The sequence below is a fragment of the Anthonomus grandis genome, chromosome 13, assembly GCF_022605725.1.
Source record: "Anthonomus grandis grandis chromosome 13, icAntGran1.3, whole genome shotgun sequence".
NCBI lineage: Eukaryota > Metazoa > Arthropoda > Insecta > Coleoptera > Curculionidae > Anthonomus > Anthonomus grandis.
This window is the reverse complement of record NC_065558.1, coordinates 13,599,175-13,621,892: the sequence shown is the minus strand read 5'-3', so window position 1 is coordinate 13,621,892 and position 22,718 is coordinate 13,599,175. Positions and strand designations below refer to the sequence as shown.

The following is a 22,718-nucleotide window of genomic DNA, read 5'->3' as shown; positions in this document are numbered from 1 at the left end:
TAGGCAGAGAGAATGTTGGTCATTTATAAATTACTTCAGACATTCTAATAAGAAAGTTCTAGAACCAGAGGTAAGACCAAATTGTTTAAATGATTATTACTGTAATATTCGTCATTTATTGCTCAAGGATGTGAATACTAATATTGATCCTTTGCATTATATTCAACAAGTATCAGTTCAATTTTTTTTTCTTTTATCCTGTTAGCCTTACTAACGTTTGAGATGCAATTAAAAACTTAAAAAACCATAAATCAGCTGGAGCTGATGGAGTATCATCAAAATTACTACTCCTTTTGCCTGACTCAGCATTGAATGCCTTAGCTTCAGCCATAAACAATTCCTTTCATAATGGCATCTTTTTAGCATGTTTGAAAGCGGCAGTGGTTATCCCTCTTTATAAGGGTGGAGATTTGAGTGAGGCTTGTAATTTCCGTCCAATTTCTATATTATCTACCCTCTCTAAGATATTCGAAAAACTTGCAAAAATCAGAATTTTGTCTTTTTTGCAACATAATTGCATTTTATCTGCAAATCAGTTTGGATTTCAAACGGGAAAAGGGACTCATGATGCTGTTTTCGGCTTTTTGGAGAGTGTCTATGTGTTCTTAAATTCTGGAGAGTCCGCGGCGGTAGTGTTTTGCGATTTATCCAAGGCATTTAATTGTGTAGATCATGGAATACTGCTGTCTAAGCTCAATAATTATGGATTTAGAGGTGTGGCATTGCAATGGCTGGAATCCTATCTGTCTAATCGTACCCAAAGAGTTACAGTATCTGGATGTTTATCCGATTTCAGATCTCTTAAGACTGGAGTACCTCAGGGTTCAGTGTTATGACCACTATTATTTTTGCTCTATGTAAATGATTTGGGTTCATTAAAACTGCAGGGCAAAGTGGTTCAGTTTGCTGATGATACCACCATTTTATGGAATCATTGAGATTCTGATAATGTTAGAGCCCAGGTTTTTAAGGACCTTAAGATTTTATCGGAGTGGTGTGCTGCAAACAGGCTTGTATTTAATGTGAGCAAAACCTTTATTATGGGATTTAAGTGTGACGTTCAGGGCCTTATGTTTAGTAAAATCTCCCCCTTGCAAAACAAAGAAAGCTGTAAGTTCCTTGGTATTACCATTATTGGCCGCCTTGGCTTAGATCATAAGATCATATCCTAAATCTCGCATCAAAATTATCCTCTGGATGCTTTACAGTAAAAATGGCGGGGCATGAGCTGGGAGGGGTAGTTGCACGTTCAGTGTACTTTTCTCTTATTGTGTACTTTGTTCTTTGTATCTTATCTTCGTTATGGCTTGCCTTTTTGGGGTTTAAGCAACAAGGGATTATTAAACATAATTTTTGTGATTCAAAAAAAGGCAGTTAGATACCCCATGTTCCGCTGGGTTAAGAGATTCTTGTAAACCTCTCTTTATATCTCAAAAAATCCTAATTTTTTTTCTCTTTTTATCTTAGAAACAGCTACTCTTATTCATAAATGTCCTAAACCTCCCTCTAACACTGGTCATATGACTCGCCAGGTTAACGATTTTTCCTTACCAATCCTTACATCCTCCCTCACCAAGAACTCACTTTTATACCTTAGCAAAAAAATTTACAACCATGTTCCTTTATGTATCAAACAAATTTTAGAAGTTAAGAAATTCAAAAAGAAATTAAAATCACTTTTATTATCCAGAGCATATTATAGCCTTGACGATTTTTTCAATGATACCTTTTGAGCTGTGCTCTGACATCATTTTAGTGTTTTAGTTTTGTTTCCTATTAAATATTTTAATTTACTTCTTCTTAATTCTGTTTTATTGACAGCTTCACTCAACTCTAATCAAATTTATCAGAAAGATGCTTTTTTTTTTAGTTTTTTAATCTGTTTTGTTATAATTAATTTTGGTAATGTGTGTAAATTTTATGGTAAAGTGTTTTAGATGTTATGTTTGTTTGAAATTTGAAATTTAAAGTGAATTTGGAACTTTTTAGTTTTGAGGATGCTTGTACACAAGATTTTGTTCTGTCTTACGTAATATAGCACATTTTCTTTCTCTCTTTCTTTTATTGGTAATAGGCTTTTAGAGACTTTCATTGAATTTGAAGAAAAAACAAGGCTATTTTGCAAATAGGTGCCGATGAACAGTCATGCAGCACCAATGTTTTCCTTTTTTTCCTTTATCTCTTTTATCTCTGGAAAAGCCAATGAAACCTTCTGATCTGAGAATTTCACAAAATCGAGTAAAAGTCTTACGCAGATATTTGAATTTCTTCCTTCTAACACTAACGGTACTTCATCTTATCCCCAACACCGGCCCAGCTGCAATTGTCTAGTGAGACATGCAAGCGTAGAAGACATGCGTCAACCATGAGTAAGAAATACTCCTAATTACATTACGAATTCGATCTTTGAATATATCCAATAGATTAAGGTCAGGTGATCGAGGTGGCCACTTTATTGATCTATATCTGCCTATTTACCGGTTTGATGAAATATTATCTGAGAATCTCTTAACAACTGCAGCATAGTTGGGAAGCCTCCTATGCTGTTAAAATTACAATGCTTGATTTGGCATATATGGGTTTTATTAGAATACAGTGTGGTCAGAGCTGGAATCAGGTCGTCTTCTAAAAGCTCATGATAATAACACAGTCCCGTCAAAGTTCTTTCAAAGAAGTTCTTCTAAGAACTTCTTTGTAATAAGCCAATTTTTGAATAAAAAACTTTTGTTGACCTCCAATTCAGCAATGTTTTGAGAAAACTGGATATTTTTTTTTTTTTAATTTAAAGAAAAAGACACCTAACAGCTTTATAGATTTCTTTCAAATTTTTTAAATACAACATCGTGTAATATTATTTATTTTAATATAAGTTCACACGACACTCAATAATGTAATAAGCATTTCCTTCCGATTGTTTAGACCTAATTAATTTGTTTAGCTTATAAACATATTTCCGTTAATTGTTAAACTTTTGGCCTTCATGCCTTGTTTGAACTCATCAATATGAGAAACGTTTTCATTAATTTTTGTAAATAAATTTTACGTTTTTCTGTGTCATATTAATAAATCATGCTTTTATAGGGGATCGCTTGTGTGCGGAAAAACTGTTAAAACAGGAGAAGTTATTGATTGGGGGTGAATTTGGTAATAAATTTTGCATATCGCTTTTAGTAACATCTTGCCGTAATATATTTCAGAAGGTGAAATAATGATAAAAGCTTTTGAGTAATATATTTGGTCAAGTTAAAATTATAGACAAAATATAGTACACAATGAGTAATGAGATCAAATAAGTAATTAGAGGTGATATTAATATGTACAATTTACAAATTTTATACTATATTAAAGAACAACTAAATATAATGAGATTTAGTATAGATATATTACGTTTTTATATACAATGCTTTTATCTCAAAATGAACCTATAGGAAAAAAAAATATTTTCACTACGATATATATAGGCCAATTTTAGTCTTCGAATTTTACCAACATTTTAGACATATTTGAGGACATTTTGAGCCTTAATATACCTGTTTTTGATGGAGATTTTAACATAAACTTGCATGTTTTAGGCTAGCATCAAATAAATTACCTAAAAAATGTATATCTTCCAGTGAATATATATTTAATATATATTTATGTTATTAGGGATGCGTTTGAGAGGGATTTCCTTACATTAAAATAGGATCTTATTTATTACACTGCTAATATAACTTATAAGTTAAATATCTATAATAGTTTCATCATGTTTTAATTTATAAATATGTTCACTTCAACTAAAAATAATGTAAAAAAATTAATTTACAGCGAGGATCATGTCCAATATTTAAGCTGTTTTTGAAATTTAGGAATAACGCCTACAAAATAGCAAATATTCATGATAGTCTCAACATAGTACTTAATAATGAACATTTGCTTGTCGTGATTAAACTATTAGCTTACTTTTAAAGCACATGTTAAAAAAATAATATATAGGAGCTCCTATATCTATGATTAGTTATTTATTTTTTTATATATATATTCATTAGTTATACAAGCATCAGAACAGTAAATTAATCAGACCACAACAATTAAAGTTAAGAAAATAAATAAAAATATTGAAATATAGCTAGCATAAAATCGATTGTTTTATAATCGTAACTTATTTATTTGCAATATTTAAATTTACATTGATTCTGGTCATTTTAAGATATGTGGTATATACAAATTATGAAGATTAAAAATATATTTGATCTAACTATAAAACCTTCGTAAAAAAGAGTAATTTAAATATACAGGAGCAAGTTTAATTTTTTTTGAATTATTTTCTGTCAATTACCTCTTCAGCTCCAGCTAACCTTATAGTTAATCGGTCAAATGTAAACTCCATCGTGACACATCATTGTAAGCATCATAATACTATCTATTTACCCGTACCAATAAGAGATCAATCTGGTAATATACAAACGAATAGTAAACCGAAATGTGTGACAATTTGTCGTCCTTTAAATATTAGAATTTCAAATATCTACCCTATATTTTGATATACAGGGTGTTTCAGAACTATGGGATTAAACTTCTAGGGGTTGTTTAGTGCAACAGTAGAATCCATTTGAGTATAGGAACCCATGTCCGGAAATGTGTCACTACACCACTACGGCCCTAAGACGCGTTTAAATTTAGAAAAAATATTAATTACCTAAATAGGATCTGATGCATTTATTTTTACCTTTTGTATATGATACCATCACAACAATTGTTCAAAATTTCTTCCTCCAACTTAATACACCGATTTAAACGCCGCACATGATTTCGGCGGACTACACTAAAAATTTGATCCTCGTTTTGAATGATTTCAAATGCTGCTGTTATTCGTCCAATTAAGTCTAGCTCTGATTCTACTGGAGTTTCGTAGACTGAAGACCTTCCATGTCCCCACAAAAAAATATCGAGCGACGTTAAATCGGGTGACCTAGGAGACCAAAAAACTGCTCTACCTCTGGCAATCCAATGGTGCCCAAACCGCTGAGCCAAATACTCGCGTACTTGTACAGCAAAGTGAGCTGGCGCTCCATCATGCTGAAACCAAATTTGCTATCTAACGTTTTGTGGAACATTTTCAAGGAGTTCTGAAAAAACTTCCTCCAAGAAACGCAGATAAATAGGTCCTGTTAACCGTTCCGGTAGAAGGTATGGCCTAATTAAATAATCATCAACAATGCCTGCCCATACGTTGACAGACCAACGATTCTGATGTTTTCTTGGAAAAACTGCATAAGGATTTTCTTCGTCCCGAACATGACTATTCCTACTATTAAAAATACCGTCTCTTGTAAAAGAGGCTTCATCGGTCCATAAAACATATCGTAAAAAATTAGGTTGTGCAATGATGTGATCCAGAAGCCATCGTCAAAATTGAACTCTAGGATGATAATCGGCTGCAGTCATACCTTGAACTTTCTGGAAGTGGTAAGGATGGAGCTCGTGTAGTACCCGCCAGACAGAAGCGTTACTCGTATTCATATTCTTAGTAAGGTCACGTGTGCTATTTGATGGTTCATCGGCAAATCGGTAAAGCACCTCTTCTTCTTAGCAATAAATGTTTAAAAATTGTAAGCTATAAAATTTTGAAATATGACATTGAGGATTGACATTGATAAGCGTTGATTTTAAACAATTGTTGTTATGGTATCATGTACAAAAGGAAAAAATACATGCAGCAGATCCTATTTAGGTAATTTTTATAAATTTGAACGCGTCTTAGGACCGTAGTGGCGTAGTGACGCATTTCCGGACATAGGTTCCTATACTTAAATGGATTCTTCTGTTGCTCTGAACAACCCCCAGAAGTTTGATCCCATAGTTCTGAAACACCCTGTATATATCATTTTAAAGGACATTAGATTTTTTAAATTTCGGGTTGTGGTTTTTTTAATGTTTTTATTTTGTTTGCGCATTAGAATTTGAAAAGATTTCATCTCTGAATGAAGGACTTTACAATTCTTAAGCATGCTGAACTCCCTTCTGGGAACTTATTATTAATTTTTTTTTTAAATTAATTTTTGCTCTTAATTTTTTAGCATTTTAGTTTTTCTTCCTCTTTTGTAATAGGTTGATCCATTAATCGAGAAATTTTTTCTCGTATTAATTCGGAGAAAAGCATATCTTTTCACTGTTTTTGGTGATCTACAGTTCTTCTGGAATTTTCAGTATGTTATCATTCTACTTTTTTTTATTTCTTCTTATTTATTGAACTTTCTTCTTATTTTTTCCATAATGTAGTTAATCTTTGCGTTTTCTTTTGACCTTTATAGAATATAAACTACTTTATAGATAAAAAAGTTTTGACTTTTATTAATTATTTTTAAATCTTAAAAAAAATATTTTTTACTGGAGCTTTAGTAGGAACTTTTTTTAAAGTTTTTAACATATGTTTTATTTCTACACTTTCATTACTTTAATTTCCTTTCTGCGTCAGATTTAGCAAAATGCTAACATTTGAAGATGGATCTGGTGAACTCTATCATCACACAGTACTTAATATTTTAGAAAAAAGCCGTAAAAGTCTAAGCGGAAGAACAAGAAAATAGCGAAAAAGAAGTTTTTCACTATTTTTGTGCTTCAGCTTTTCTTTTCTAAAGACACTTTAAGGTGTTTCTTCTGCAATAAATTGGTTTTTGGAAAGCAAAATTCATGTTATGTCCTTACCGGCCTTTAACTCTCAATATTTTAGCAGGAAAATAAACCCAAAAAGGCCTAAGACGGATTTTATAACTGCTTTTTTTAGAAAAAAATCAGGTTTCCAGTAAGTTTTCTTTCTACATATTTCAGTGTTGTTTTTGGATTTTCTTCTTCTACTTCAACATATTACCTAAATGCAAAAACCAATCCAAATTAATTAAAAAGAGGAGTCAAACAAGGCGATACTCCATCACCTAATTATTCATATTTGCTTTGGAAGACGCGTTTAGGAAATTGGATTAGTCTGAATGCGGTATTAATGTGAATAGTCAAAACTTGAGCTCCCTACGTTATGCAGATGATATGATCATTATGGCAAGAGATTCTACAGAAGTTGAGAGCATGAAAACTGAACTAAATGAACTATCTTTAAAAATTGAGCTGAGGATTAATGAATAATAGTAAAACGAAAGTAATGCTTATGAAGGCAGTCATAATATAAGTAAGAAACTGGAAATTGGAAAGAGTGGAAGAACACTTATATTTGGGTCCAAAAATTGTATTTCAAGAGAAAATCAAATAGTGGAGGTGCCCTGAAGAATACAGCAGTCTTGGGCGGTAATTTGGTAAACTAAGTTATATACTCAAAAACAAAAAAATACGTTAAAGAACAAAAGTATTTCTACACTTATACAATTATGTTTTTTCTGCTTTTTGCTTATTTTTAAATGAAAAAATAAGAGCCAACTCTGTAGCTCTTTCTCCTAATTCTTTTCTGATATATCTGGTTAATCATTTTATTATTTCAGAGAAAGAATTTGTTTTGCAAAAATATGATTTTTCTAAAGATAACTTTTATCACTTTTCAATGTATCTTAAAAAGTCTATAGAACTGTTTCATCATAATTATTTTTTTTTCGTATTTTTTGTTCAGTTTTTTATTATCTGTATATATACCTTTGTTTTTCCTGCTTATTCTTTTAGCGATATGTTCATTTTTAAATTAGATAATTATTTGCCTATCTAGCTCTATTTTTTATTTCTATATTTCAAAGAGAGAAAAATATTAAAAATTTGTTTATATGAAAGAATAAAAAACTAAACACCAAGTAACTCCATGCAGAAAAATAGTAAAAGATATAATACTAAATTCCAAAAAAAAGGACCTTTCCCAAATATTTCCAGTTATTTTAAAACACTTCTTAAAATAATATCGGAATTACATTTAATTAAATACAAAATACCCATTCGATCATTCAAGTGGACTTTTTTCCCTGCCTGTACCTTAACATATTTAAGTCTTCTTACATGCATCTCAAGTAGACCTAGAAGTAATCCATCTTTAAGTATCTATGACGTTATACGTGTAATCCCCTTTTTATGTTGAACAAAAAGAGTAACAAAAAACCTGCTATCTGTTTCAACAGTATTCTCGTTATTATGCGCCTGCCAAAGTATTATTTAACACGTGCCTATAAAGCCAAAGATAATATTTCACTTCCACTACTAAAGCGTTTGGTTTTAAATTCCTCTCATCGTATATACAGGGTGCAAAAGTGATTTGGGCCAAAGTGGTTCACGACGAGATTGTCGCTTTTTAGTGCTTCTAAGTTAATTTTGAGGTTTATTTAAAGGTCACGGTAGTTTTTTCGATTAACAAAGCCACATTTGAACATCCTATGATAGTAGCTAATATTGAGGATTGTCGGGATGGACGTAATGGACACCACAGGGTTCGAGCAGGGACTACCAAAGATAGATGATGAGGAAGTTGCTTTATATCGTGAGAGGACTTACAATATCCGAGCCCTACTTCCGAAGAAAACTTTGCTACTAGAACGAAGTGAAATCTTTTTAGATGATTGCGTTGAAGCAATACCACAGAGGGTCACATAGTCATGTTCGAATCAGCAACGCATGATGAGGATTTTGGTCGAGGAATAGCAGTCTAAAAGACCCTTATACGTGCTTAAAGTAGTGTTCTTATGAGGTTGATGAATGTCAATCATTAGCCTGTGTTATTAAATAAGGGCACGGAATTAGGATTCTGCTCTGCAGTTCAGCAATACTTCGACAAGTTGTAGCTTTCAAAGCTGACCAGGAAACTGTTTTGAAAGAATTAAAAGAGCTGATGACGTCGTTAGGCACCGGTCTAAGGCCAGATAAAAAAAAGGCTGAAGCATTTGGTTCATAGATATTTTTGATATTAGAAAGAAAAGGAGGATCAAAATAATCCAGATAGGACGAAAATCAATATAGAAATTGGTTGTCCCATCCGGCAGACAGCTAGAAGGCGACTACTGGCTAAAAGAGAAAAGGCTGATAGGAGAGAAATAAAAAACTTTTGTTTTAGACATTTCATTTGAAAAAAGGTGAAAATATCACGTCCAAGATGATTTGTTTTGGTCAAAGAGCCTGAGTTTAGTTTGATAGTAGTTATTAATTTTAGAGATATTTTAAATAAGCAAATGCTAGACGTATCTTAATCAATTTAGTCAATCTGCACATGGTACACCTGATATCAAATTCAGTAGCCACTTTAAGATTTAAAAAAATGACCGAAAACCCTCGATTTTTACTTGAAGTGATATTTCTCAAAGTTATTCAGTTTTATAAATTTAAATTGATTTATTAGAATTTTGTGAACGTTTTCATAATTCTTACAAAATATTTTCATTTTAATATAATCTTTATTAGTATTATTACAAAATTTTTATTCCTATTTGCTCTGTAGATCTTAACATGTTTGTATAAAATGTATAAAATGTTTCTGAGTCTTAAGTTTTATATTGTTCTTTCTTAAACATTTTATTCCGCTATTATTTAACTTCATATGTAATATTTATAACGGTAAAAATTTAATAATATTTTTAAAAATGAAGATACGAAATAAATTTAGAAATTAAAATTTTATATACTTTTGTTTTATTATAATAAGTAAAAGACTTACTCATTTTATTGATAAAATATAAATTTAATTAGATCTATTTTTTAGTAATAGTTTCACTGAAAAAAACTCGTTTTTCCCTAAAAATAGAGTTCGATCTATAAAAATAACATAAATATTAAAATATAAACAAATTAAAATTATATTTATTAACATAATCAAATTCATAAAACAAATTGCTTTTTTAAAGAAACTCGATGAAAATTGATATTCGTAAGTACTATTTATTTATTATATTTCAAATATCAATTTATTACCAACATGTATCTATTATTTTTAACTTTATGATTTATTACAAAAATATAAAAAAATATTAACAGATAAAAAAAAATTATACAATAAATAGTTAATAAAACCACACAATATATATGCCATAAAACCTTTGTTAAAAACCCTTTAAAGGAAATGGACTTGAGTTAGCCCCGATGAATCTACATGAAAGGAGATAGATTATATCTTATGTAATAAAAAGCACACTCTCATAAGTCAGTTCTCTATAGGTAACGACCATAGATTAGCTAGAGTCAGAGTTAAAATTAACACAAACCTAAAGAGATCAAAACATTTAAGGTCTACATCTACATCTCCCTCTCATGTTATACCAGGACTATATCCTGGTATAACACACAACATCCCAGGTTATAAACAGTACCAGAAATTTCAAAATATCCACAGGAACACAGCAACCGAGAGACAAAAATTAGAGAAAAGCACATCACAATCCAGAAAAATGAATAAAACAATTACTATTGCCATCCATAAAGACACCAGGGCTCTATTTGAGTTATAAATAGGATCAAGGAATGTGTAGCAAGAAACTCCAACGTAAAAATACTCACAGAGTCAGAGGCACTAATAAAATTCACCATTTCATGGTTTTAAAGATCAACCTTGTATCAACAACAGAATCAATGCTGCTAATAGTTAAATAGTTATACAAAACACTATGCAAACAATCAATAATTCAACCCTTAGGTTTCCGATACCTAAAATCGGTTAAGAAGAAATCCTCGTAGTGATTGACGAAATAAGACAGGCTTTATGTCAAACTGAAACCGACAAGACACCTGGAGAGGACAGATTGACAAGAGAATTGTACTTATTATTCGTAAATAGTTTATTGCAAATATTGTTAACTTTTATTTTGACGCAAAATATTCTGAATTATTCTAAAAGATCAACACTAGACTTTTTTAGTTTAATAGAATTTTATAGGACATTTATTATTAAAATTTAGTGTTATTAATTTTTTTATATGATTGTTTCTTTTTTATTTTATACTAAGTCTGGAAAAAGTAAAGAAATTATAGCAAAAGCATAATATTTACTCGAAAATTAACAGGAATTACAAATAAACATGTAATATAAAACAATAATAATATGCCATATATTTTTAATTTTACTTAGGATAATCCTACGAAAAGTGAATCGATCACTAAATTAAAAAAAAAATTAAAATTTTCATTAAATTTTTAAAAAAATACTAAACAAACTCCAATTTTCTAGCAAGTATTGTATTGGTGACCAATAATCAAAAACTTAGGACATTTAACCATTGCCGCTTTTATCTGTACAAAAAACTAAAAAAATGTAATTAAAAAAGTCTATGATCAATGGATCTTATTTGTTCTAATGCTTACTTTTAACTCTACTTTAATATTACAAAATATTAATTATTACCTTTACAAACTTTAAATATAGTTTTAAAAATCGTAGTAAATAAGGTTCGTGTCCATTTATGTTATGCATCCCAATTTTTCAATAATATCTATGTATGGCGAATCTTTTCGCGTGTATATTCTCAATAGTTTTTTTGGTCATTTTTAAAGTAAAAATTGTACTATGTTCTAAATTTATTATTATTTTTCTAATTTCATCAAGACCTTTTTTGCATGAAAGTCGTTTTATTTATAAACGAATATTTACTCAATAATCAACATGAATAACAATTAAACGAGCATCACTTAACCTGTAATTATTATAGTAAAAGTAATTTTTATTGTAATAGATTAAAAAAATTAAAATATTTAAAAATTTTTAGATAAAAATCAACAAAATTCTTAAAACAACCGTGAAAAAGTTATAGATTTATAAAATATATTGTTTTATTAATGTTTTAAAAGAGTTTTAATAATGTAAAAGAAAATAAGTAATAAAATAGTTTTTTACTCTTAAAAGTCATATAAATCTCTATTACAAAAAGTTTGATAAGTAATTTTATACGTTGCTGTAAAAAGTTTTTACAGCATATTTATAACTGTATAAAAAAACCTCTATAGATTAAAAGCTAAAAGTTTCTATATACATTTTCATGGCTTAAAGAATTTTTATATATCTTCTTAAAACATGTTTTATCGTTTGCTTTTTGAAGATAAAATCATAAAAAATAACTAACCATTCATGTTTTTTATTAAAAATTAACCAAAATAATCTATTAATACTGTGTTTAAAAAGATCATTAGACAACTTTTTATAACTTTTAAAGAAAATTAGTTAGTAAAGAAAATTAAATTGTTCCCTATACCATCTCTCTTTAAAACAAAATGAGCCTAAAAGCTTTTACCCCAAGTTTGCTAAATTTAATTTTGAATTCTTTGAGAATTATTAAGGCTCCATTGAACCCTTTTAAAAAAACATGAAATTATTTCAAAAAACCAGAGTGTTTCTGCATCACTTCAGAATAATTTAATGTACTCCGAAGTAATTTGATTTATTCTCGCTATATGAGACAGTTCTATTAAAATTACTTAGACGAAAATTGAATAACTTTGGTCCAGAAACTCTATTCTTATATTGCTGTGAACTTCCGGAAAAATTATATTATTTTTACCAGAGCAGTAATATATGTGGTTTTATGCCTTATATAATTTCTCTATTGCTATAAACATTAATATCAAATGAGAGTCGCCCCCATTTAAGTTATGCTCTTAGTCATTATTTGGTTCTAAAGTCTTACGAATCCTTTCCATTGTTATCTAAAGATAACAATGGCATATTTTTCGTTGAAAATAATTAAACTTTTCATTACTTTTATAGTAGGTCGTGAAATCCTTTTCTAGTACATAAAATTTTTATATGAGGTCAAATATATAAAATTTTAGACCCGCCTGTAAGTTCTTAAAACGCTGTCATCCCATACCCGGAAGGGAGTAGTTACATTTTTCAACTCCGGTAAAACCATTTACAAGGTGGCATTTTTATAACCTCGCCTCACCCGGAGCCTGCTTTTATTACGGGAGATTATAGTAAGACTTTCATGCTGTACATTCTTAGTTTTACTAAAGATTATCCTACTGGAGCTAAGTCGATCACTAAATTATGAAAAATTTAGGAATTTAATTTAAAATTTTTCAAAAATACTAGTAAGACTCAACTTTTTGGATAAATTCGTAAGTAGGTGTCTTGATAATCAATAATCGAGAATTAAGAACATTTAGTCGTTTCTGCTTTTATCTTTATTTTTACGATATTTTACAAGTCATAAAGCTAAGTTTTAAAATTTCTCTTTTATATTATAAATTATCAATTTTCGCCATTACAAACTGTAAACGTTATTTTAAAAAATGCATTAATAGGAATCATCTCTATTTAAGTTATGCGTCCTAAATTTTTATGTATGGCAAATCTTTTCATGCTTATTTTCTCTATAATTCAATAAAATCAGTTTTATAATAAAAATACACTTAAATGCCAAATATTAAATTTTTTTTAAACTAAATTTTATTATGATAGAACTATCAAAATAATAATTTTAGTTCAGAACAATATAGATTTTGATGTTTTTCTTAGATTTAACTTTAATTTTTTTAGCCAACATGAAATATTAATTATTGTATTAAATATCAAGATCAGCCAAGTTGTTCCTTTATAGTAAAAAAAGCTTGTAAAGGTATTTTTTACACAAAAAATTTAAAATATATTTAAAATATATATGTTATTTTAAATATATATGTATATTCAATAAATATATCAAATAATCAGTTACTCTAATTAAAAAAAAAAGTCGGCATTTTAAAGATTTAAACCTAATTTTAAGTTTTTTGGACCAGCATGTAATATTTATTATTAAAAGGGACTAGTAAAATTCTGTGATCTATAAATTAGCTAAATAATAAAGCATTTAAATAATAAAAAAATATTTATTTAGATTTATATAGTAAAATCGAAAAATGTGTTAAAACACAGATCATTGCATTAAAAATGTTAACCTCCAATTACATTTACATTATAAATGTATGCCCCCACACATCATAACATGCTGCAAACATTTTTTTAATCTGGTATATTAGGTTGATTTTTAATAAGTAAAATCACTTCCGTGTAATAAAAAAATTACAGTAAATAAAGGCCGTGCCCATTTAAATTATGTATCCAAATATTTGGTTGATTTTCTGCAGTAATTTTTTAGTCATCTACTAAATATTTATATAAATGCCAATTACTTGAAGAAAAAAATTATTGTGATAAACTCTTTTATAAGAAAAATGTATCATTCTATTTTTAAACCCGTTTATAGGATACCTATTTCAATTTAAACTTTTTGATCAACCTACAGTCTTAAATAGTGGTACTTATGCTGTTATTGTACTAATAAATTAAACTATACATGCCTCAAAATTTGGAAAAAAGAAACAAAGACTGCCAAAGATAAATTTTCAAACAAAATTTAAATTATTTTAAAAACGACTTATCTATAAGTTAATATTTAATACTGCCTCTATCTCTACATATATTTTATCTTATATATCTCGCCATGTTATATATTAAGGGCTAAAATAATTCATAAAGTGAATGGATAATAATCTGGAGAGCAAACAAGTCAATCTACATAAATAAATACGTAATGGTGAAGTTTTTGGTGGGAAAACAAAGCAATTTGGCACGGGGAAAAATGCGGACTGCCGTAGTCCTTATTGAATCCAGGGAATGGGAAATTTAAATGTGAAACGCAAAAGTTTATGTTTAATAAATATGGAACGATGAGGGGAGATAAACTTTTAGTTTATTAGTTGATTTTTAACTCAATGATTATTTAAAACGTACAATACAAAGATGCATTTTTATAAAATTCGGATATAATGATAACCGATAATCAAAAATTAAAGAAATAGGTTCATTTCTGCATCAAAAAATATAAAACAAATTTAGAAGTTTTTTCCTAAATCGAATTTTCCTAACGATGATAGGAGTAACATGGCCTAGTTTCTCTGGATTTCATCCAATTTAACGAGAAGTAATCCCGCTGTATATGGAATGAATTTCGATCCGCGTAGTCGAGGAATAAATTAGATTTTTTAAATTAGAAATCTGTGGCCAGGCAATTTATAGCTTACGTTATTACATTGGAAAAATCATTGTGTAATTTATAAATTATCGGTTTAAATTCAAGTTGTTTTTGATTTATCTTCCTTATTAAAAAAAAAACTATTTATTCTATCTATTACAACAAATTAAATTTTACTGAATGGGCAGTAAACAGATGAAGAACTGAAAGGCTAACCTTTCCTTCAGATGAACATTACTAAAAATATCAAAATAAAAATAAATTTTACATCTGTTTAAAGGTTTCGTGAATCATATTGCTTATGACAGTTTAACTGTCGAAGCTTAGATTTTCTATGATCAAGAAGAGAAGATACAAAATCCTATTGTTGCAACTGTTTCTTTAACCAGTTGCATTAAACATCCTAAATACAGTCAGTCCTAAATAATGACAGTCTTAATCAAATGCAAATTGATATTAACAACGACCTACTATATACGCGACTGTGTATTAACCAATTGAACTTAACTACAAGTAAATCCAAATTTTGTAGCTTCACCAAGAAATAAAAAAATAGTGAAGTAAACCTTAATGAATTGGACATTAATGTTAATGAAGAGAGCATTCTATTTCAAAAAGAAATTAAATACTTAGGAATAATTCTAGATGCAAATTTAAATTTTATTGCCAATGCCAACTATATTACAAGAAAGTTCTCGAAAAAAGTTGGGTTTATAGCTAGGGATGGTAAGCATGTATCCACGCATACAAGAGTAATGTTGTACAACGCAATTGCTCTACCCTATTTATAGTTCTGTTTGACATTATTGTTTTACTTACCACAATATACAGTAAGATAATTTAAAGTCATTCAAAATAATGCTATGAGAATTATTCTCAAGTGTAACCGCTAAATTAAGGGTATTAGGGATATTTTCTGTGACCCAAAGAATTATGTTTAGTGTGTGTTTCGTGCGTTTATTTTTGAAGTGAAAAAATATTTATTACCTGTATATCTGTGACAAGATAAGAATATTGGGAGATGTTCACAATTATAGTACTAGAAACCATACAAATTTGATCTATGATAGATGAATCGGTCATTTGAGAAACAGCACATGTCACTTTTAAACCTTTTACAGAAAATAAGAAAAACTAAAAATCTCAAAGAATGGATTAAAAAATTATTTTTAAATAATTAGCATTAAAAACTTGTTCGATTTCGGGCATAATACAATAATATTTAAACCTTAAAGAAAAATTAGAAAAAAAACATAGGTACTTGAAAATGCGCGACATGTGATGTTTCTGAAATGAACATAAAAAGTCAGAATATAAGGATATATTTTTATTGAATAATAGGTCAAAAAAACATAAAATGAAAAACCAAACTAATTAATGGTCTTCATTTTCAGTTCTCGGCCAATTTATAATCTCTGTATAAAAGCCGTGGTGTTCTTCTGGAATATATGCAAAAAGTCGCTTTATGTCTTCAAGTTTTTTTGAATTTATTGGAACCTTTCCTTGTGAATAAGCTGGTTGTTATACAATGATAGGAAGTTGTAATAAGTTGGAGGTATCAAGTCTAAATTTATGGCTTGTAACCCCGTCTATAAAATTAAACGCCTCAACTACGCCAGGTTCATTTGAAGAATATCTAAAATGCGTGAAGTTTGAAATTTGAAATGTGTATTTTTGGTCCCTTGGCACACCTTTACCAAGAGATTCAATGGACAAAGTGTTTTTTTTATGGAACTTTGGCCACCAACCTTTAAAATCAGCAATATCTTCAGCTTTTGCAAGTTTTACAAAATATTTCAATTTTTTTGTTGAATTGACCATCATTTCGACGTATTCCATTATTGAGTAGATTCTATCATGTTTTTTAATCACTTGTTTAATGGTTGCAAAATTTCGATCATTTGGTAAAAAAGAGTGTCCTCATTGTGGAAAATACTGGTTAATGGTTTCGAATCGCTTCGTATGCACCAACGCCATTAAAAATCTGATTATAGTATGGTTTCGATTTTGACCACTGCAACTGTGTGAGAAAATATGTAGATGTTTAGTCCTGACTGGAATTTCATTCTGCAAAAAATCCAAAAGAAATGACGCTACTTCATTAGGACCCTTTCTTGCGATACCCTCATGATAAAGGTAGAACTTGGCTTTCTGTTTTTCAGCTAAATTTATTCCAAAAACATTAAGAGTAAGCTGTCTTAAATAAAAAGTTTCTTGTACTGGAACCAGTGGCAATTGAAGGTTCTACATATAATCAAATGTTATTACAATGGTATCATCATTTTCGGGATTTTGGGAAATTTCAGTATAGAGTTTTAGTTTGTTATAAAATTTCTTAGCTCTGCATTTATGCACCATTAATTCCGCAGCAGCGGTTCGTTTAGCAGTATCATTCAGCGAGGGACTTTTTATTTTGACAACTAGTTCTTCGCATTTGCAGCAGGTGTCCACTTGCGGTCGTTCAAAAGAGACGGAAAATCTTTCTTGAACGATTTTCAAGTAGAACTTGTATTTTATTTTGGTTGACGGGTTCTGTATTTTAAATAAATCGTACATAATTTTCACGTTAAGTTTCTCATCAAGATAATGTCTTTCTTTGCTACTATAATGTGAAATTTTCGTAGGAAAGCTCCTGATATGATCCTCAATCTGGAAAACTATATTTCCTGAAATTGCATTTCCAGAAATACACTTGCCTCTTTTGTCATTAGGATGTTTGCCCTCTACAAATAACTTAGTTAGACGTCGAACTCTAGCAGGTGTAATTGCGTGAATGCTAATAAAAGCCTTTTTGCACACCACGATTCGTCCAGATGAGGATGTTAAAAACTATTTAAATGTGTAAGATTTCGGTTTAGCTCGCCCTATATTCCTTGGCCTTTTAACTTTGACGTTTTGGTAAGATATTAACGCTTGTAAATATGCATCCTGCTCATTCTTGGTTGCCAAAAGCCTAAATTTTTGAAGAATCTCCTGACGGTCACCTTCGGAACATCGGTTATAACACTTTACCTTACATCTACAAAAAAAATGTACTTAACAAAAACTAACCTAACCTTCAAAACCCGTAACAACTTACCCGCAGTTTTCACCCTGTTCTTTAGCAGAAACTACAGCACCTTTATAATTAATATATTCTTCACCCTTTAGTCTAGCATTTTTTATTATTTCACACTTGTATAACTTTCTTTTACCCTTCTTGTTTGTTAAAATAGTCGGAGCACTATCAGAGTCACTACCACTTGTTGACGGCATGGTTTACAATAACAAACAACAAAACAAAAAATAGCACTACTTATAACGCTTTGAGAAAGAGCACATGTCACTGACTTGTGTTGTTACTAAACAGAATCGAATATTAGGAGGAGAATAAAATCGTGCGAATGTTATTGGACAAGTGATGTTACTGTATGGAACGCGATGTATTTACCCTTAAATATTGCATTATCGGTATAAAATCAAAATGGCCGAAAATATGACATGTGCTGTTTCTCAAATGACCGATTCAGATATAACATTAGTCAAATGTTGAACTCTATTCTTCGTAGACTTAGAATATTGAAAGTCTAGAATTAGTAAACAACAACTTTGTTTTAGTTCAACATAAGCACAGAGAAAAGAGGAGTGTTTTGTTTACAAATAATTGATTCTCTATTGTCAAGTTTACACGCATTTTCAAAAGAAGAAACTTTCAGCTATATATCAATACATATAATAATGTTAATTTAACTTATTGAAGTCATAATTTGGATTAAAAATAAAAAGCAGAAATAGATATATCTTATTCTAAGCGCAATAATAACATCTTTAATGCAAAATAAAATTATTAAAATTCTTATTCCTAAAACTGCTTCTAAAAAATTTGAAATAGCAACACTGCACGCAAAAACTGATGTCATCTTGCCAAATGACATCTTGACAAACGGTTCATATTTACATTCGGCATTTGTGAAGTTTTTTGTTTTTTCTTTATTTTTTGGTTGAAAAAGAAACAAAATTAAGTAATTTCAGTGTTTTTGTGAACTTTCATGATAGTAAAAACCTGTGCCATATCATACGAGAAAGGCGATTTGGGCTGATCTTTTCACAAGTAAATACCGATATTGTCATAACATCCTATTAAGGGACAACCGTCGTTATAAACGTAAAATAATAAGAACTTATTCTATAAATATGCTTTTTATGAGATAAGTACCTTTACCCTAATGAAGTAGGTATGTTAAAAAAGGCATACAAAGTTCATAAACAGTAATATTGTTTATGATTTAAAGCATAATCTATAAATAGTAAATATTTGTCATGTACATATTTTTTGACGACGTCCCTGGTAAAGGTTACTTGTTTCGGTGGAATCAACAATGAAATCGAGCGGCGTTGCGATGTTGCTTTTTTCTTTAATATAGGGACGTTATCTGCATTCATTTAACTTAGAATGTTGACTTCTTTATAGATTATGTTATATTTTATGAAAAAAAAATGCTTCATATTTTATTAAAGAACAATAGCATTGTTTTGCGCCTGTCAAAATAAGTGACAATTTTTTATGATATTAAAAAGTGTATTTTTTGCCATTTCTATATGAGCATATTTATATATAATATTTGGCATCATTGCATCAGAGATGGTGCAAGCAAATAAATTGCCCATAGTTCCACAGCAATGCTAATTCTAGCATTTTATTGTTCTAAGTTTGCAGACGATTAGTTGAATTTAGTATGTTACCAACGAATGTAAAGGACTGCGATATTTTGAACCGATTTAGGAAACTATTGAAAAAAATTGTTATTGCATCAGTGATTACCTGATTGTATTTTTATCAAAAAATAAACGTTTAATCTTTATTATGTAATTAATTATTATATTGTAATAACCATAGTAGCTTGTCCTAACCCTTACGCTCCCGAGTCTACTTTTTTCAGAATTTTGAGACAAAACTTTACGCCAATGCTTATTATGACCTCATTAGAGATCCTAATTATTTTCAGAAAAAAAAATCACATTTGATAAGATTTTAGGGACTCTCATGATTGTGTTGGATAGAAGTCAAAATGATACTGGCACAAATGTGAAAAAAAACGAAAAATATATTGAAAATGTTTATTTCTACGAAAATACACTACTTAACATGAAATGTTTTGAAGCGATTTTGGTTTTTTCGTAAACATAAGTAAACATTACACTTAATACATTTGATTCTTGATCTACTTTAACAGGATTCCAGGCCACAAGTGTTGGGATTTTTTTGATGCTCATGTACTGGCCAATGATCAAACCCATCGAATCTTTTATCTTCACAAGGTAGAGGTGTATATCTTACCTTCTTGGCAGAAGGTTCTTTATTTTCATCCGTTTGAGCGTGTTCATAGTTTAGATTTCTTTTTTTTTGTTCCACAAACCATAAATTCTCCTAATGCTAGTCAAAACTGCAAAAAATCTAAGATCTGCTTTGAGCTATATCCATTTTTTTTTACAGTCATTTCGATACTCCATCCAGCTATTCACAATAGCTATGTCAAATAAGTGTAGAATTGTTTTAAATGTCCATTTTCGGGTTTTAAAGTATGTTCGATAAGCCTCAGTCATTTGATCACAAATATCAACTCCGCCCATCTTTTCATTATAAACTTTAATTACATTTGGACAGGATACTTCTATATGTTTTTTTGTGTTTTTATCCCATCTCTGAACATCTTTTTACTGGTTCTATTCCAAAATCCGTAGATGCCATGACGACCGATTCGTATCATTTTTTACGTGCACTTCTGCGTCGCCTCTTTTTGAAATACACATCCTTTTACTCTGTTTGTCATTATGGTTCCCGTTCCTTCCATTTTTAATTCTTTTAATTTTTCAAATAATGGTATTGTGGAAAAATATTGGTCAAAAAAAAAAAGCTTCCAGGTGGCAAGGTTTGTATTAAACGAAGAATAACTGATGGCCCTAAACCAAGTTGTTTATCTGGCAATGGCGTCAAGGAACCCTGGTATATTTCGAAGTCCAATATTGTACCACAAGACGTTGTAATGACAAAATTATTAAGTCCAACCGGCCTTAGTTTATTTTTGACAAATTGACGTATACATCGTCCTAAAAAGGGTATCATTTGCTCATCAATTGAAAAACAACCATTCTCTGGCCTGTGAATTGTGAATTTCAAGACATCTTTGTCGAACTTGGTCTATCATTGGTTGAACTTTCTAGAGATGATTCTTTTTTTTGATATCATCCGATACTGATAGATTATCGACTACGTGAAAATTCGTTCGAAGTTTATAAAACCTGTCACACGCTATAACATTAGCTATGGGAGGTAATCGATATTTGATACTCCAGTAAAGGTGGATTCTAGGAAACTTAAAACATCCCATAATTGCATGCATACCAAAAAATTGCCTAATTTCTTCATCAGTCAATTTTGGAGTGATTTCCCTACCATGTTGTTGCAAGTAATACTGAGAAGTTAACGCTGCCCCCATTTCAAAAAACTCATCATTAAAATATCTACTAAAATAACCCCATGGACTCAAAACTGGCTCAGGTTCATGGTTATCAAACATAGTAGGGATTTCTTTGCCTTCAAATGGCTGCTTTACCCATGTTGGAGCAGAAGACTTTTTTTGACTGATACTAGGTCTAGGCGCGTCCTCGTTGCTGCTGCTACTGCTGTCGCTGCTGCTATCGGACTCTTGATCTTCCGATAAAACGCGTTCGGGTGGAGCAAAAAATTCATCATTATTATCGCTTTCCACCTCGAAATCGGACTCAAGGTCATCAAGGAGTTCATACACGTCATCTGGATTGGCTGCGAGCCTCTCCAAGTTCAATAATCTCTTGGATCCTAGAAAAAACATAACTACTAAAAAACGGTACCGAATTTTTTTTGTATTGGTTGGCTCCCAGCCGTTACAGTTGTGATACAGCGACATGGTACGCACTTCTAAAAATGGCCGCAAAATATTTTTGAGCTTATTAGGGAAAACAATGCATTACTTAAATAATTTGACATTAAAAACACGGTTTAAATTAATTTTAGTTAAAACTTACCGTTATTCGCCATCACAAGTAACAAAAATTCGAAAAAACAAAACAAACGGTAATTCATGCTCCTCTGCCGAAGTCAAAATGGCTACTAAGTCCAGCCCGTGCGTTAAAAGCATAAAGAGGTGTGTCTTGCACAATCGTGTCGTATCGTTTTGGACAGTTAAAATATCATTTTGATGTTTATATCCCATGTTAATAAGACTCACACAATTGTGACATGCTGGAGCGTAAGGGCTAAATAAAGTACATTATTTACATTATTATATTTAAATGTTTATGTCATACTATTTAAATAATGAGTTTTAGTTGTTGCCACTTTCTATATATAGATATTTATAAATTCATCTTTAATAATCTTCTTTATCTCTTGTGATCAGAAATCAGAGCATAAAGGCCTCTTGATAGAATTAGTGTACTTAATTGTTAAAAGATTTTGTTGGTGTATTACTAATGAAGCTAATTAATGACATTATTTTTTTAGTATGTCCATAAATAACTTCATCTGAAATTAATCCTTCTTATATAGAATCAACACAATAGAAAACTAACTAGTTTAAATAAATCAAGAATATACCATGATTATTTTTCCCAGTTATACAGAACCAAAACTGGAATTCTCTTGATTTCCATAGGAAGATTTTAAGCTTTTTTCTAATTATTAGACATAATTAGATATGAGATAGATTTAAATTATAAAACGTTGAAACTCATAGTTGCTATAGATTAAGCGCCTGTATCAAGCTCGTTTATTATTCATTGCAGGTAATTTATAGCTTACATTATTAC

At 30.0% G+C, this 22,718-nt stretch overlaps 2 protein-coding genes across 2 annotated transcripts; both read right to left on the bottom strand.

The window, feature by feature from the left end:
- Positions 1-17,720: 17,720 nt before the first annotated feature.
- LOC126744177 (uncharacterized) lies at positions 17,721-18,266 on the bottom strand. The gene is made up of 2 exons (XM_050451536.1): positions 17,971-18,266; positions 17,721-17,910 (listed from the first exon to the last, which is right to left on the bottom strand). Exons 1-2 carry the CDS (start codon positions 18,144-18,146, stop codon positions 17,721-17,723), a joined length of 366 nt encoding a protein of 121 aa, XP_050307493.1. The 5' UTR covers positions 18,147-18,266.
- A 2,822-nt stretch (positions 18,267-21,088) lies between these two features.
- LOC126744176 (uncharacterized) lies at positions 21,089-21,817 on the bottom strand. Its single transcript, XM_050451534.1, has one exon. It carries the CDS (start codon positions 21,815-21,817, stop codon positions 21,089-21,091), a length of 729 nt encoding a protein of 242 aa, XP_050307491.1.
- Between the last annotated feature and the right edge of the window lie 901 nt (positions 21,818-22,718).